This window comes from Phodopus roborovskii, unplaced genomic scaffold (assembly GCF_943737965.1).
Source record: "Phodopus roborovskii unplaced genomic scaffold, PHOROB, whole genome shotgun sequence".
NCBI lineage: Eukaryota > Metazoa > Chordata > Mammalia > Rodentia > Cricetidae > Phodopus > Phodopus roborovskii.
In genome coordinates, this window is record NW_026126578.1 from 13,677,189 (window position 1) to 13,691,484 (window position 14,296).

Here is a 14,296-nt window from a genome sequence, read left to right on the forward strand (position 1 = left end):
GTCATTGTAAGTGTGAAGAGCTAGGCAGCAGAAGGCGGCAGGCTGGCCTCGGCCACTTCCCACGCCTTGCAGTCATGTACTCTTGCAGCAAGCAGTGTTTTAAACGAAAACTTCATGTACCAAGAGCCACCAGTAAGACAGAATGCACAGTGGCAGGACACACGTTATCTCGTGTATTCTGTATGTTTCGTGCCAGGACACAGAAAAGCACCTCACCGAAATACGTGCAAATGGTTCTTCACATTGGATCAGAATATAAAATAGAAATGTAACAGAATGGTTTTTTTTCTTCATTTTAATTGTGACTTATTTGATTTCAGTTTTTAAACGATACATAATAACCGTGCACATTTGTGGGATACAGCATGATATTTCAATGCAGGTAAAAGAGGTCAATGCCCAGTCAGAGGGGTCAGTACATCCATCCTCTCAGGCACTTGGAAACCCCATAGTCCTTTCATTTATCTGTTTTGAAATTCACAATAAGTTGGCAGCCATACAAGAATTATTGGTCATTATTGTCACCGCACGGCTACAGGGCACGGCAGGCACGCCATCAGCCCACCTCTTCCCCCATTCCTCCGTGGACTCTGTGCCCACCACACTTCTCCCTGAAACTCTGGCACAAACTCGTTTAGCTTCAACCACGAGCGAACATGAGGTGTATGCTTTTCTGTCTAGCTCATCTCCATGTAACAGGCACTGAACATGGCAGGGCTTCATTCTTCCTTGTGGAGTAATAGTTTTGACATATCTTTGACAGAAATGGCAGAGATGGGAATGAGGGAACAGTGAGAGCCATTAAAACAAACTCTGTCATTTCATTTGCCCAGAGCTAGGCTTTAAAGGGCTAACATACTTTCTTAAATAGTATCCAAGAAAGACCAGCAGGAAAATGCCAACCCCCAGGAGGCTATGCTAATCCTCTGCCTGATGGCGTAGCATAGCAGGTTTGGCGTTTGTTAAACATACATTTGTGAACAAAGATTTCCAGGGCCAGTTCCCTCTTTTTAAAGACACGTGGTAGAGCCGAGGCTCGGGACACGGTGGCATCCATCAGTTTATGGCCTTCTTACAGATCCACCGCAAAGGAACTTCACAACTAGAGGCTTGAAGGCCACTACTGTGGATGGTACCGCATCTCTGTATCAAGCTGTTAGAAAAAATCCTGTAAGAAATCAGAGGTGTCAGTCACTTTGGGTAACAGGCACAGTAAAGACTTGGAAGGCATGGGGGGGGGGGTAGTGAATCTGTTTTCTTCTCTGATCCTTTAGGTCCCAAAACAGCGGGAGAATAAATGGCTTTATCCGGTTTTTATCTGCCTTCATGTGATCGCCTCTGCTCATCCCAGTCTGCATTTCCACACTCTGCTGTCTGTGGTGTTTCCCTCCTGTGTCCTAAGCCCCAGGTTTTTCCTTCCTTCCTCTTTCTTCACTGCCCTCACCCTTCAAAGATTTTACCTTAAGCTTAGAACGGGGCCATCTTCCCACCTCCACATATCACTTTTCCTCAAGCCGATCCAGTAAAAGTCAGTGCCCAAGTACTCTCGGAAGGGGATCTGAGCGAGAGATTGAAGATGGTGAATAAAGATGACAAAGACACAGAACACCAGAGACCCCCCGGAGTGAACCATACCATCATCCACCCTCTCAGAAGTGGGTGAGGACGGGGTGCCTGTGTACCCTGAAATTCAAGTGTTGAAACCCTAACTTCCAGTGTGATGGCATCCGAGTTAATTACACTTATGTGAGGTGCTCCCATGACAGGGTTCTGTGGCCTTAAAAGAAGAAGGGACCAAATAAAGACACCTTTGGATGAGCTGAAAGGGGCTCTCAGCAGGGGCCTTGAGTTTTGGAGCCATGCTGGTCTCCAAAGCTGAGTCTGGTGACTAAGCCATCCTCCCTATGGGACAACTGGTTCCCTCTTTTAGCTTCTAATTCAAATGGGACTCTCAGTGCTAACAGAAATCTGCCTACTGCAAGGAGCCACTTCCCAGCACTGACCTTTAGTTTATAAGCACATTCTTACAGTGCAGCAGATAAGATACTGTCGAAGCCCCGCCTCCCATCGCTACTTCCTTTCTGATTAGATGGAGCCTGATAGTATCCAACAGAAAAAAAAGCTCAACCCTCCTGCACAAGTGCTGTCTTACTCATCCAATGCTCCACTGTGATCAAACTCAATGCCATATGCTTGTGTGTTCCCGCTCTAGACTCTTTTTTCCAAATCCTTAATCTTGCATTTAACAAGGGGGGGGGTGGAAGTACGGTAAGGCAATGGGCTTTAAAAGTAGAGTTAAACTAAATATACCAGGTCTGTATGCTGTGCTACCCACTGGGACCAAGATAAATGATGCTTTGCTATATACAGGGGTACAATCAAGTGAAGATGTTTGTGCCCTAAGGAACTGCCCAATACATTAAACAGAACAAAGAATAAATCCAAGAAGATTCATCTTGCTGGAAGGTTGGGCATTCACATAATGAATAAATGCATTTTCAATAATTTCCAGTGACAGCTTTTGGAGAAAATAGTCTTTTATAGGAGTCAAGAAAGCCCAGTGAAATTCCAACTCGATTGTTATGTCTCTCGATGCTACTAAATGTCCCGTTTGGCTGTCATTTTTGTCCTATTCCTGGAAGATGATGGCTGAAGAGAAGGAATGTGTGGGCTTGGCTTTGATGGCCTTCCTTTGCCTGACTGCAGCCTGGCGGGCGAGAAGAAAGTGCTCCACTCAGAGTCGAATGAAGAATAAACTCTGCATGCCCAGGGATGGCAGACCTCTGAAAACGCTTCTGTGTTGTTTACCAGGCCAAAATCACCTCTAGTTTCTCTTCACTGGGTTTCAAGTTTTAAAACCTAAAATTGTTGCTACACACACGAAGACTTGCATGATCTGGACCCTGCCAACCACCTCTCCACCAACTTCCAGCCTCATCAACCTCCTTTCTGGTTTTTGTGACAGGGCCAAGGACATTCTTTCTTTAGCTCTTTGCACAGCTTCTACATCTCCCTGTGACACCTTTCCCTGAGAATTTCACATGGCTGTCACCGTGCAGGCCTCAGTCCCTTGTCTGAGGGGTCCATGTAAAACAGAGCCCACGGTCACTGTTAAATCAAACTGTGCGTTGTCTCCAACGCTCGAATTAACATATTTCTTCATGACTTTGTCTCTTCTCACTAAAATACTGTATTGGCAAGAACTCTTGCTTACAATCTTCCCAATACCTTGAGGAAATATAGGAAACTCTATCCAGGAGATATTTCTGGAGCAGGACACTTGTGGAGTCGGGTATCGTGCTACGAGGAGCAAGAGCTTCCTAAATATAAGTCTCCACCCCTTTCGCCTCACCAGAGTCCTGAGTGTGCATTCTGGGGTAGCAAGGAAGAAGGAAGAAGAAAAAGACTGGGAGGAAGTGACATGACAGTATTCAGGGTGGTTTGGAATTTCATGCGTTTCTAAGCCCACTGGCTAAAAAGATTGCTTAAATTAAAAGAGAAACGTGTGTTGTCTGCTTCCTGCCCTGACTTTCTAAGACAACCTTACATTTCTCGGGCTGGGGCTGGGGTTCAGTGGTAAAGCGATTATCTAGTATATACAAGGCTCTGGATCAGTCTCCCTCAGCACCAGAGAGAAGAAAAATATTCACTGCATTTTCTCATCATTTCCAAAGGACGAACTAGAGTTGATAAGGCACAAAGATGGGTAGTAAAGGGCACTTTCAGTAAATCCCTACTTGTGCTGGTTTAGTGTGCTCAAGACCCACATGAAGCTAAGCCACTTGGCCAGCCCTTTCTACTCAAGATGAACCCAGATAATTAAAATTTTCACCATGCCACTCGGGGTAGATGAAGGACATCCCATGTGGAAAACGCCTTCAAACACAGATAAAATTCTTCTGTCCTCTGGTTGGTTGATTGGGGTGTGCAGACATTTGTACACATGTCTAACTGAAGAAGCAGCATGAAAATACACCCAAGAATCATACTCACGACTTGCACCCCCCAAAGAGAAATCCTATCTCAAAACCAAACAAACGAACTTTAAAAAAAACCCATGTATATTACATATATAATCTATTCTATACTGTATGTAAATATATGTACATATAGGTAATATTTTTAATTAAAATAAAACATCACTAAGGCACAAAAGTATACTTTTTAAATTTCCAAATTACTGTGTTCAATGGAAGGCATCTGAGCTTTTTAATACATATGGAGGAAAGTCATGCATCAGAACTATTAAATACAGTTAGTTGTTCTGATGAATCAACACAGTTTTAATGACTAAAACATAATCAAGTTACCCGAAGAAAAACTAACTGATGCCATGGCTCATAATAATTAAACATAGGCAGAATCTTATCTTAAGAATTTGGAAAGATTTAAGCAATATTAGAATAAATCAGAATCTTAAATAATGTCTAAAAATAAAGTATTTCACAAATTTGAACAATTAATGGAAGAAAATAAATGAAATAGTGTTATATGCTAACAACACAGCATAAAACACAAGGTAACAACACACCCTAGACATACAAATGTGTGTTTTTAAACTGAAGGTCTCCTGTTTTCAAAAATGTAAGAATTTCTTCTTCATTTGAGATGAAGAAAAACATGTAAAGCACTTAAAACAATGCATAGAAGTATTAACCTGAAAGACATTGTTTCCCGAGGTCTAACAACAACTGGATTTGCTGCTTTAGGGGATCCTTAAATAAATTCAAAAGGACATTAAGGGGTCAAAAAAAGAAAACCTGCCTTAGTCACATGATCTGAAATAATTGTAACCAGGCTCAGGACACAGCGGAAAAGCGTTAACTAAGTTTGTTTTTAATAGTAACCATATAGCCTTTGTTTTCAGCAAATTAATTCTGAAGTTGTATTTTACACCAAGGGAATGCCAGTTTAAAGCTTCCAAGTTTTTTTATTACGTTTATCTACTCTTGTATGTTAGGGGAGTGGGGTAAGACGAAGCACACGTGGAGATCAGAGGACAGCATGCAGGTGTCCGTCCTGTCCCTCTACCGTATGGGTTGCAGGGAGCGAACTCGGGTTGTCAGGTTTGGTGGCAAACACCGTTACTCACTGAACCATTTGGCTGCCCTGGAAGTCTTCAGTTTTGTATAGCTGCGTAGAGTCTCCCCTCTGTAGCCCAGGATGGCCCAGAGCACAGACTTCTCCTGCCTGAGCCCACTGAGTGGTGGAATTACAGGCATGTGGCACCAGGCCCAGGTTTTTATTTTTAAATATGGCCTTTTGGTAGTTTCCCAGACCCGTGTATGACCATGGGAATATTGCTCATACCATAATGTAGTAAGCAAGTCTTGCCTTGAAAACAAAAGCATTCTACCGATCCATACAGATCATTTTGTTATAGACTTTGACAAAAGGTGGAGAAAGGGGGAAAAATCAAGCAAGAATGCACAAGAATGTGGAAAGTAACTTATCGGTAGCTGTTACTAATCCATCAGAGGCACTCTATACCCTCCAGTGCTGACTGGAGCCCAGGGCTCTGGGGTTAAGAGAAAACAGTCTCATTTTGGAAATGCAGCTAACTTAACTCTATTGAGTGTTCTCCACAGTGGGTACAAGATCCAGGAAACATAAGGAGAGAAAGACAAAATCCCTCTAGAACCCCCTCTTCCTCTGGGCAGAAACAGAGATAGTGCCAACTCCCAAATACTCCGCATCATATCTATTTCTGAACTCCGTGGCTCATGTGTAATTTATGTTGCTGCTAGAACTAATTCTCTGTGGCCAGCTGCCAATTGTCTGTGTTATGACTCACTGATGCTGCTGTGTCTACAGACCTGGGGGCAAACTTTGCAAGCTAATTGCTTACTTTTACTATTGACTTCAGTGAGAACCTCAAAACAGCTATAGCAAAATGAAGCTAGCTGCTACAAAAGTTCCGGAAGCCAAGGTTATTCTTTCCCTGTGCTGTGAAGAGATCCCATGTATTTCTTCCACCTTGGCTCAGAGAAGGGATGAAGGAAAAATCAAATTTCTGAGGAATGGTTTAGAGTTCAGATCCTTCCAGAATTTCAAGTGTCTAAGTGTTCTTTTGAGAGAAAATAAGCTAATACCTCATCTTTTCTCAGAATAGGAATTGGCAAACCAGGTGTGTAGTGGAGTCCTTCAATCCCAATAGATTAATATGAGTAGAAGGCTGAGTCCAGAAAATCATGAATTTGAAACCAGCCTGGGCTACAAAACCCCCATCTCTCAATTGTTAATAAACTATTCTCTGTGATTTAATTTTATCCCCCCAAATTAAAACAAACAGCAATGTCAAAACAAAAACAAAAAAAAAAACAAGAAATTAACAGTAAAAACCAACAAGATTCCTTACTTTATTTTTATATGTGAACTGTAATTGAGTTTGGGTAAGTTTGTGCCAGCATGTCAACCTGTCACAATGCTGACCTCCTCTAGGATCAGCAGAGGCATGGAGAGGGAACTTAGGAAACAGAACTCCCACAGTTTTCTCTCCTTCTTAACTCAAGCTCTGGACATTGTCCCAAGTTATAGCCTACTGAATTCCAATGAATAAAAGGAAGGCACTCACCGAAGACATTAAGTCCCTATGTGTGGCCCTTTTGTCCTTGGGGTCCTTCTCCTTTCCCTCCCTCCCGAGTTCCACTGTCACCATAGAAACCACTGCTTCTTTCTTGGCCTGTATGTTTCAGGGCCTAAGGCCTTTAACTAACTCAGGGCCTAGTCCTTCACTGCAATGCCCACCACCTTCTCACCTCCAATACACACACACAAACACACACACACACACACACACACACACACATTTGAATATACACACAAATAAATAAATGTTTATAAAAACATACACACACATACATACAAATGCCAATAAATAAATGTTTAAATGCATAAACATACACACAAGAGCTAGAAGGCTGAGGCAGGAAGACCAGGGGTTCAAAGCCTGAACTGCATAACAAGATCTCATCTAGAAGGAGGGAAGGAATGGGGGAGGGGAGAGGAAAGAAGGGGGAGGGGAAAAGAGTTTGATGTCTTCTACGCATTTTTACTTACCACTTCCTCGTTGTCCAGAAACGTAAGGAGATGTGACCCTTTGTCTGCACAGAATTCCAGACTAGAATTCCAATCCTTTTTCTCTATTGAGAAGAAGTAACAGTGGCTACCATTCCTCATCCAGAGGTTGGGGCAGCTGGGGCAGTGGGTACACTGCTTGGAGCCTAGAAGGAAGAGGACACAATTCACATCTTTGTGGACCAAATGGTCCTGGGAAGTAAAAGGGAGGAATAAGAAAACATGGCATCTCCAGTGTCTATCTTGTCCTACTCTTTCTCAAACTAAGTTTTTGGGAAATCCTAACCTAAGCACATGGCCTCGGAATGAATGGTCTACAATACCCAATTCATCACTTCCGGTGTACACAGCACTAGGCAAGCTTGGACTCTGACCAAAATCTGATCTGCCTGAGGACTGTGGAGTGCACATAACACTGAATATCATCTATATGCATGTGATATACACACACTGCATAAAGGATGTGTGCATCTGCATGGCACATATCTAAGAACTACCTGTACATCTCCAATGTAAAGCTAGCTACATGGGCAGAATCATGCACGATGTCCAGCCTCAAGATGACATGCCATGATGTGTACTGGAAAAGGAAACAAGCCAGAAAGAACCAACAGATGTGGTCATCTGAAGCCAATAGAAATTGGAAAGGATTTTTATACTCAGCAAGATTGACCTACCTGAATATAATATTTTTTTTTTTAACAGAAAAGCACATCAGACACTAAAGTGAAAAGTGCTAGAATTCTCCTTGCTGGGTTCTTCTAGAAGATAAAATTCTCGCTTCTTTAAAGTATTTGAAATGATTGGGTACTGTGGAAACATCGCAGTTTCAAATAAGGTTTCACAGGCTAGTGGGTTTTCTCCTTCCGTGAGGCACATGTGCATAAAATCACCACAAGCCATTCCATCACAGGACCACAGGAGCACAGACAGACAGACTACACATTCCAGATTGGGAACTAGAAAGTGGAGAAAGTTTTCCTCATCGCATAAGGATTAGATAGCTTCCTGTGGGACGGCTGCATGTGGTGCCAGGGGTCTGCAGACTGAGGTGTTAATTTCATTTTGTGGACTTGCACCTTTTCCAGACAACTGTGGCATAATCAGCTTGGATCAGAAAGTCCCAGCTCCCTGGGAGTTCCTCTGAAGAAAGCTGGGGCTTGTACACAACGTGGGGAGTGGGGCTGAATCCTTAGAATTCTCTACTAAAGTCTGTAAAACCGTGGCCACAGACAGTCATCTTGTTTTATAACATAAAACGAAAGGTTGATCTGGAATGAAGTCAGCACTTACCACAGCACAGGGTCCGTTGGCACATCAATGAACCCACGAGAATCACAGTCAAAAGCCCCAAAGCCACTGTCACAAGGCAGGAAGGACGGAGCCTGCGGAAGTCAGCTGCAGAGGCACAACCCAAAGCAAAATCCTGAGGCACACATAGAAGCTCAGGCAAGAAACTCTGGTATCCTAAAGCAACTCTGCCCGGAGGGCCAGAGACTCAGGCCACACAGGTTCCTTTCCTGGTTCGGTATGGCACTGACTCTCACGTTAAAGGAAACTCTTGCCTTTGCGGCTGTGATTTGTATGCTCACACACTTGGACAGTGAGATAGTGGATAGACAGCCCCTGCCTTTTGGGCACTGAAGGACAATTTTGCATTATTTACCAGAATTGCAAAGCATTTGCCTTTTGGCCCTGCAATTTCTCCTCAAAAAACATTTTTCTATAGATATTCATACATGTGTAAAATATCATACTTATAAGACAGCAACATCTACAGGAAGAAAAAGCTGAAAGTCTAAATTTATCAGCTAAAAAATCTAAATTTTTATCAGCAAAAGACCAGCCAAATCTACTTATTGTGGTAATATATTGTTTATGATTTAATAAAGCTAGCCTGAAGATAATTAGTTATGCCTTCTTTTTTTTGTATTAGACAAAAAGGGGAACTGTGATAATATTGTTTATGATTTAATAAAGCCATTGAAGATCAGAATACAAAGGCAACCACACTAGACAACCATAGAAGCTGGGCAGTGGTGGTACACACCTTTAATCCCAGGACTCAGGAGACAGAAGCAGATGGATCTCTGTGAGTTCAAGGCCACCCAGTGCTACATTAAAGTGAAACAGTCTAAAAGTCAAACAGAGCTCACACCTTTAATCCCAGCACTACAGAGGTATATAAGGAAGAAGCAAAGGGTTCCGGGGGAGATATAGTCTCCAGTCATGTTGAGGACAGGAAGGCATTCAGTCTCCAGCCATGCTGAGGATTCATGGAGCCAGGGTCACCCTTTCAGACTAAGGAAGAGGTAAGAGCTAGTGGCTGGCTGCTTTGCTTTTCTGATATTCAGACAAACAATACATCACCACAATTTATATCCATGAAATAGGTAGCTTCCTTTGTGCAAAAGAAAAACCAAACATGGTTTTAAGGAAAGGAGATGATGCTGTCCCTTTATGCTACAACCATGGCAACTACTAAAATAACCACCCTTTTCTTTTTTAAAATAAATTATTTAAGTCAAAAAAAAAAAAAAAAGAAAGAAAAAAAGAAATGTGTAGCTTCTGAAGGATTTTTTTAAGCCAATATGAAGTGATTTTTACATACATAACTAAGAGAAAGACATATTCCTCAGAACAGGGAACAGTTAATATCACTGAAGTCTATCCAAGATCACTTCTCTGCCTTTTTTCTACCATCAAGCGTGGAAGTCCATCCCGGCATTCCACAGTGTTTCCTCTTTCAAGAGGAAATACGTGTCTAAGAGAAGAAACAAAAGCGAGATTCTTCCTCATGTTTCCTTATGTATCCTCCAAATTTTAAATGAATGTAAAATTTAAACTGAACCAAAATAACCTTCATCTCAGAAGTAGATGATAAAATCCACTTTTTTTTTTTTTTTTTTTTTTTTTTTTGCGTGTAACTATTGGAAGTATAGTCTAGGTTGGCCTTGTGTTTAAGGATGGAGCATTGTGTCATACTATGTGGCACATACCCTCTAAGAACACTGTGTTTCTGTTTGAAAATGAATGGATTTTCTCAGATTTTTGTTTAAAAATCACAGGTATCTTACAGTCTGATGGTATGGAAAGTATGTGTAAAGAAAAATTGCGAAGTGTTTTATCTCTTTAGTTATTTTTAAATGAAACAATTAGTTTGAATCTGAATATGGTGGCCCGAGACTATAACCAGTAGTTCAAGGTCATCCTTGCTACGCAGAAAATTTGAGGTCACTTTGGTCCACATGAGACTCTGTCTCAGAAAGAGGGAGAGAAAGGGAGAAAGAAAGAGAGAGAGAGAGGAAGGGAGAAAGATAGAGAAAGGAATAAAGAAAGAAAGAGAATTTAATTTTCCTAATTTAGTCTCATGTACCTATTCAAATTTTAGATAAATTACTCTTATACATTTGTACCTATGGAAAAGTCTCAATTTCTTTAAAGCAATTTTGTAATGAAGAGGTATCGTAAGAGTTCAGCATGGCAAATATTTTGACTCGTAAATCCCAAATCACTAGCACTCTATGAAACAATCTACAACAAATAGATTTCACCTTTAATCCCAGCACTCAGGAGGCAGGGGCAGGTGAATCTCTATGAGTTCAAGGACAGCTTGGTCTATATAGTAAGTTCTAGAACAGCCAGGGTTATATAGTGAGACCCTGTCTCAAATAAATAAATAAATATAAAAAATAACAAGTACACCAGATTTGTGGCACAGATGAATTTTTTAAAAAAAAAAATGGTTATCTCACCCCTCACCCCAACCCTGAGACAGGGTTTCTCTGTGTGGCCCTGGCTACACTGGAACTTGCTCTTAGACCAGGATGGCCCCAAACTCATAGAGATCCTCTGCCTCCTAAGTGATGAAAGGTGTGAACCACCACTGCCCGGCTTAGGTTCTTTACTTAGTATATAGTATTGTATATAACATACAATATTAAGTGCTATACTTCAAATATACATTCCTTTTGATTTAATATTTTTCTATTCCTTACAAATTAGAGTAGATGTAATAAAGAAAAGCATCACACATATAAAGATGCATAGTTCACATATAAAGATGCATAGTTCACATACAAAGATGCATAGTTCTATATAGTTTATAGAAACAGAAATACCCATGATTTAGAAAACATGGCAATGTTGTCCAAAGACAGCATTAAACATTGCAACCAAAAAAGGAAAACATGATGGCAGGATTACATAACAAACAGAACTACAGAAGAGGGTGTATCTTCTGGGAGTTACCTGCTTGAGATATGAAATCAAGTATTAATTTTGGCATTTACATTGTTCCCTGTCTCAGATGGGAATCTGCACAGAAAATGGTTTTTATTGGTGTTACTGTTGGTGTCCCCTGACCCCCTAGATCACAGGGCCAGCAGTCTATACAGTTCAGCATTTTTATCCCCCATCACCATTCAGTTGCAATATGAGAAGGAGGTGGAGAACAGGAAACAAATCTCCATATATGGATCCATTTCTCATCTCAAAAAGTCTTATCATTACCCCTCAATAAAGCTGTTGCTTTCTTTATGCCATGGCTAGAGAAGCAGAGATGGCAAGATTTCAACAGTTAAAGTCAACTAACTGCTCGAAGCCTTGCTGCAAACAAAATTCTCTTGTACAGCTCTTCCTTTAGGTCGGGATCAACAAAGAATAGCATGCTTGTCTACATGTATAAAATCCTTACGAATAAAGAAAACTTAACAACAGCAACAAAAAGATGTCATTGCCATTGCTTGGCATTAGCTTTGATCTCAGAGGAGCCTAGAAAAGACTTATCTGAGCCCCAGACCACAGATGCACTCCATGCCAGAAGTCCATATCCTACATCAGCACTGCAAACTGAGCCCAAAAGTATTGCCTCAAGTTGCCCTCAGTTTTCTGCACTCGAAAGTCCAATAGTTCTCTCAACTCACTGTTGGCCCAGTGTTTGGTGCTGGTGTGGTTAACTCACCTCTGAGCTTCGATCTGGAGTCTTCTTGGACTTGAGGTGTAGCAGGCAGCTCTAATGTGCAATAAATATCGCCGTCAGCCATCTCTACCAAACGCCTTTCACACGCAGTGGGGAGGGTTGAGTGAGAGAGAGCAGAGTGAGAAGCAGCATCAGCGAGGAAACAGCCCATCCTGTAAAACAGCAGCAGGAAACTTGACAGAAGCAGAAGCAAGTTTCTCAGGAAACGGTTGAAGTTCTAGGGCTGTCGTAGAGCTAAATATTCAGATGGCTCTTTAAGTGTAACTGGAGCACACTCCTTGGGTGCTCATCAGGCCCTCGGTGACTCCGGGTGCTCACCCTGCTCTGCTGTGATAAAAGCAAGGGGTTCCTGGACCTCATCCCAGAGTGTCCTTACCTTCTAAAAGAGACAGACACCAGCTAAAGCTGACGTCATCATCTCGAAGGCCTTCTGAGTCGGGAGAATGCTTGTGTGATGGGCTGCTGGCCACCTGGGTCTGGATCGTGGAAGAAACTGATTCCCATGTCTTTTCAAGTGTGCTCAGAGCATCCCTCCAGGCATGTGCTCACATTAATGCCTCACAGTGGCAAATACACCATGACCTTTCCTCATTGTTTTTCCTTCTTTGCAAAGACAATTACAAAGAAAAGCAAACACTAATGAAGTGTCAGCAATTGATTTCTAGTACGAGAAAATAAAAATAACTTTTAAAAAACTAATAAAAACTCAAGTAAGGAAAACATAGGAATTGAAAAACAGATGAGGTCATTGTCCTGCTTAGTTTATTGTCAACTTGACACAGGCCAGAGTCACTTGGGAAAGGGGATTCTCAACTGAGAAACTGCCTCCATAAGATTGGCCTATAGACAAGTTCATTGGTGTTTTCTTAATTAGTGATGGATATGGGAGGACCCAGCCCATTGTGAATGGGTGGTCCTGGGGTGTATAAGAAAGCAGGTTTCTTAGCTGGAAGGTGGTGGTGCACGACTTTTAATCCAGGCAGAGGCCAATGGATCTCTGAGTTTGAGGCCAGCCTGGTCTACAGAGTGAGTTCCGGGACATCCAGGGCTACATGGAGAAACTCTGTCTCAAAAAAAAAACAAAACAAAAAACAGAAACAAACAAACAAGGCAGGCTGAGCAAGGTAGGAGAGGCAAGATAGAAAGCAGCACTCCTGTACCTCAGCTCCTGCATCCAGGCAGCTTCCTGACCTGTTGGGATTCCCACCCTGACTCCCTCCAGGGATGGACTGTTACAGGAAGTGAGATGGAATAAACCCTTTCCTCCCCAAGCAGCTTTTGGTCGTGATGGTTTATCACAGCAATAGAAATCTAAGATAGTCACGAGCTGTGTTTTTCTTTTGGAGTTGAGGACCACATTTTGTTGACAGTGCTGCCCACATTTTGAGTGGATCCTCCCACCTCAGTAACTCAATTTAGGAACTCGCTCACAGACATTACAGGATGTTTGTCTTCTAGGGGAAAATCAGCAGTGGTTCCCAACCTTCCAAAAGCTGAGCTCTTTAATCCAGTTTATCATGCTGTAATTGCAATTTTTCTGTTATTATGAATTGTAATGTAAATATCTGATATGTGAACTCTGTGGTGTCACACCCACAGGTTAAGAACTACTGTTCTAGATCCTGTCAAGTTGACAATCGTTAACCATCACAGACCTGCCCTTTGACAAGTTGACACTCTGGCATAACACTTATAAACCATTATCTGAGGAGACCAGAATCAGCAAAAAAGAACTGTAATAATTATAGAAATATTTTCAAATGTTTAGAAAAAAGGTAGGGTCAGAATGAATAAAAAGCTGAAGAATCTCATCAAAAAAGAATAAATCAAATGTTCTGGGGAATAATATTAATAATCTTTAAAAAATAATTAGATATAGTTAATAGCAAATTGGAACATTCAGAAGGAAAGATCAATGAACATGAAGAACCTGTGTATAATACCAAGGTTGGGGAGATGGCTTCGTCAGTAAAGTGCATACAAGTGTAAGGGCCTGAGTTCAGATCCCCAGCACCCACATAAAAAGCCAGTCATGGTGGCATGCATCTGCAATCCTGCACTAGGACAGTAGAGACAGAAGGGTCCCCAGGGCTCTTAGGGCCAACCAGCCTAGCTAAACTGATGAGCTACAGGTACTGGGAGAGACTTGGTCTCACAATCATTTATTAATAATTTATTATTATGATAATGATGATGATTTCAGAAGACACATAACATCAACCTTTGGCCTCTACATGC

At 41.7% G+C, this 14,296-nt stretch overlaps 1 protein-coding gene across 1 annotated transcript; it reads right to left on the reverse strand.

Annotated features, from left to right (window-relative positions):
- Positions 1-315: 315 nt before the first annotated feature.
- Positions 316-12,246, reverse strand: Klrg1 (killer cell lectin like receptor G1). Its single transcript, XM_051203634.1, has 5 exons — positions 12,041-12,246; positions 8,371-8,475; positions 7,060-7,223; positions 1,461-1,558; positions 316-1,168 (listed from the first exon to the last, which is right to left on the reverse strand). Exons 1-5 carry the CDS (start codon positions 12,207-12,209, stop codon positions 1,057-1,059), a joined length of 648 nt encoding a protein of 215 aa, XP_051059591.1. The 5' UTR covers positions 12,210-12,246; the 3' UTR covers positions 316-1,056.
- Positions 12,247-14,296: the final 2,050 nt, after the last annotated feature.

Bases quoted from the DNA above. Each gene is read 5' to 3' on its own strand.
- Klrg1 (XM_051203634.1), bottom strand. From the start codon at position 12,209: ATGGGCTGTTTCCTCGCTGATGCTGCTTCTCACTCTGCTCTCTCTCAC. The intron at 1,559-7,059 runs GTAAGTAAAAAT...TCTCTCGCTCAG, and splicing joins TTCTGGACAACGAGGAAGTG to ATCCCCTTCCGAGAGTACTT. The intron at 1,169-1,460 runs GTAAAATCTTTG...GATTTCTTACAG, and splicing joins GGCCCCGTTCTAAGCTTAAG to GATTTTTTCTAACAGCTTGA.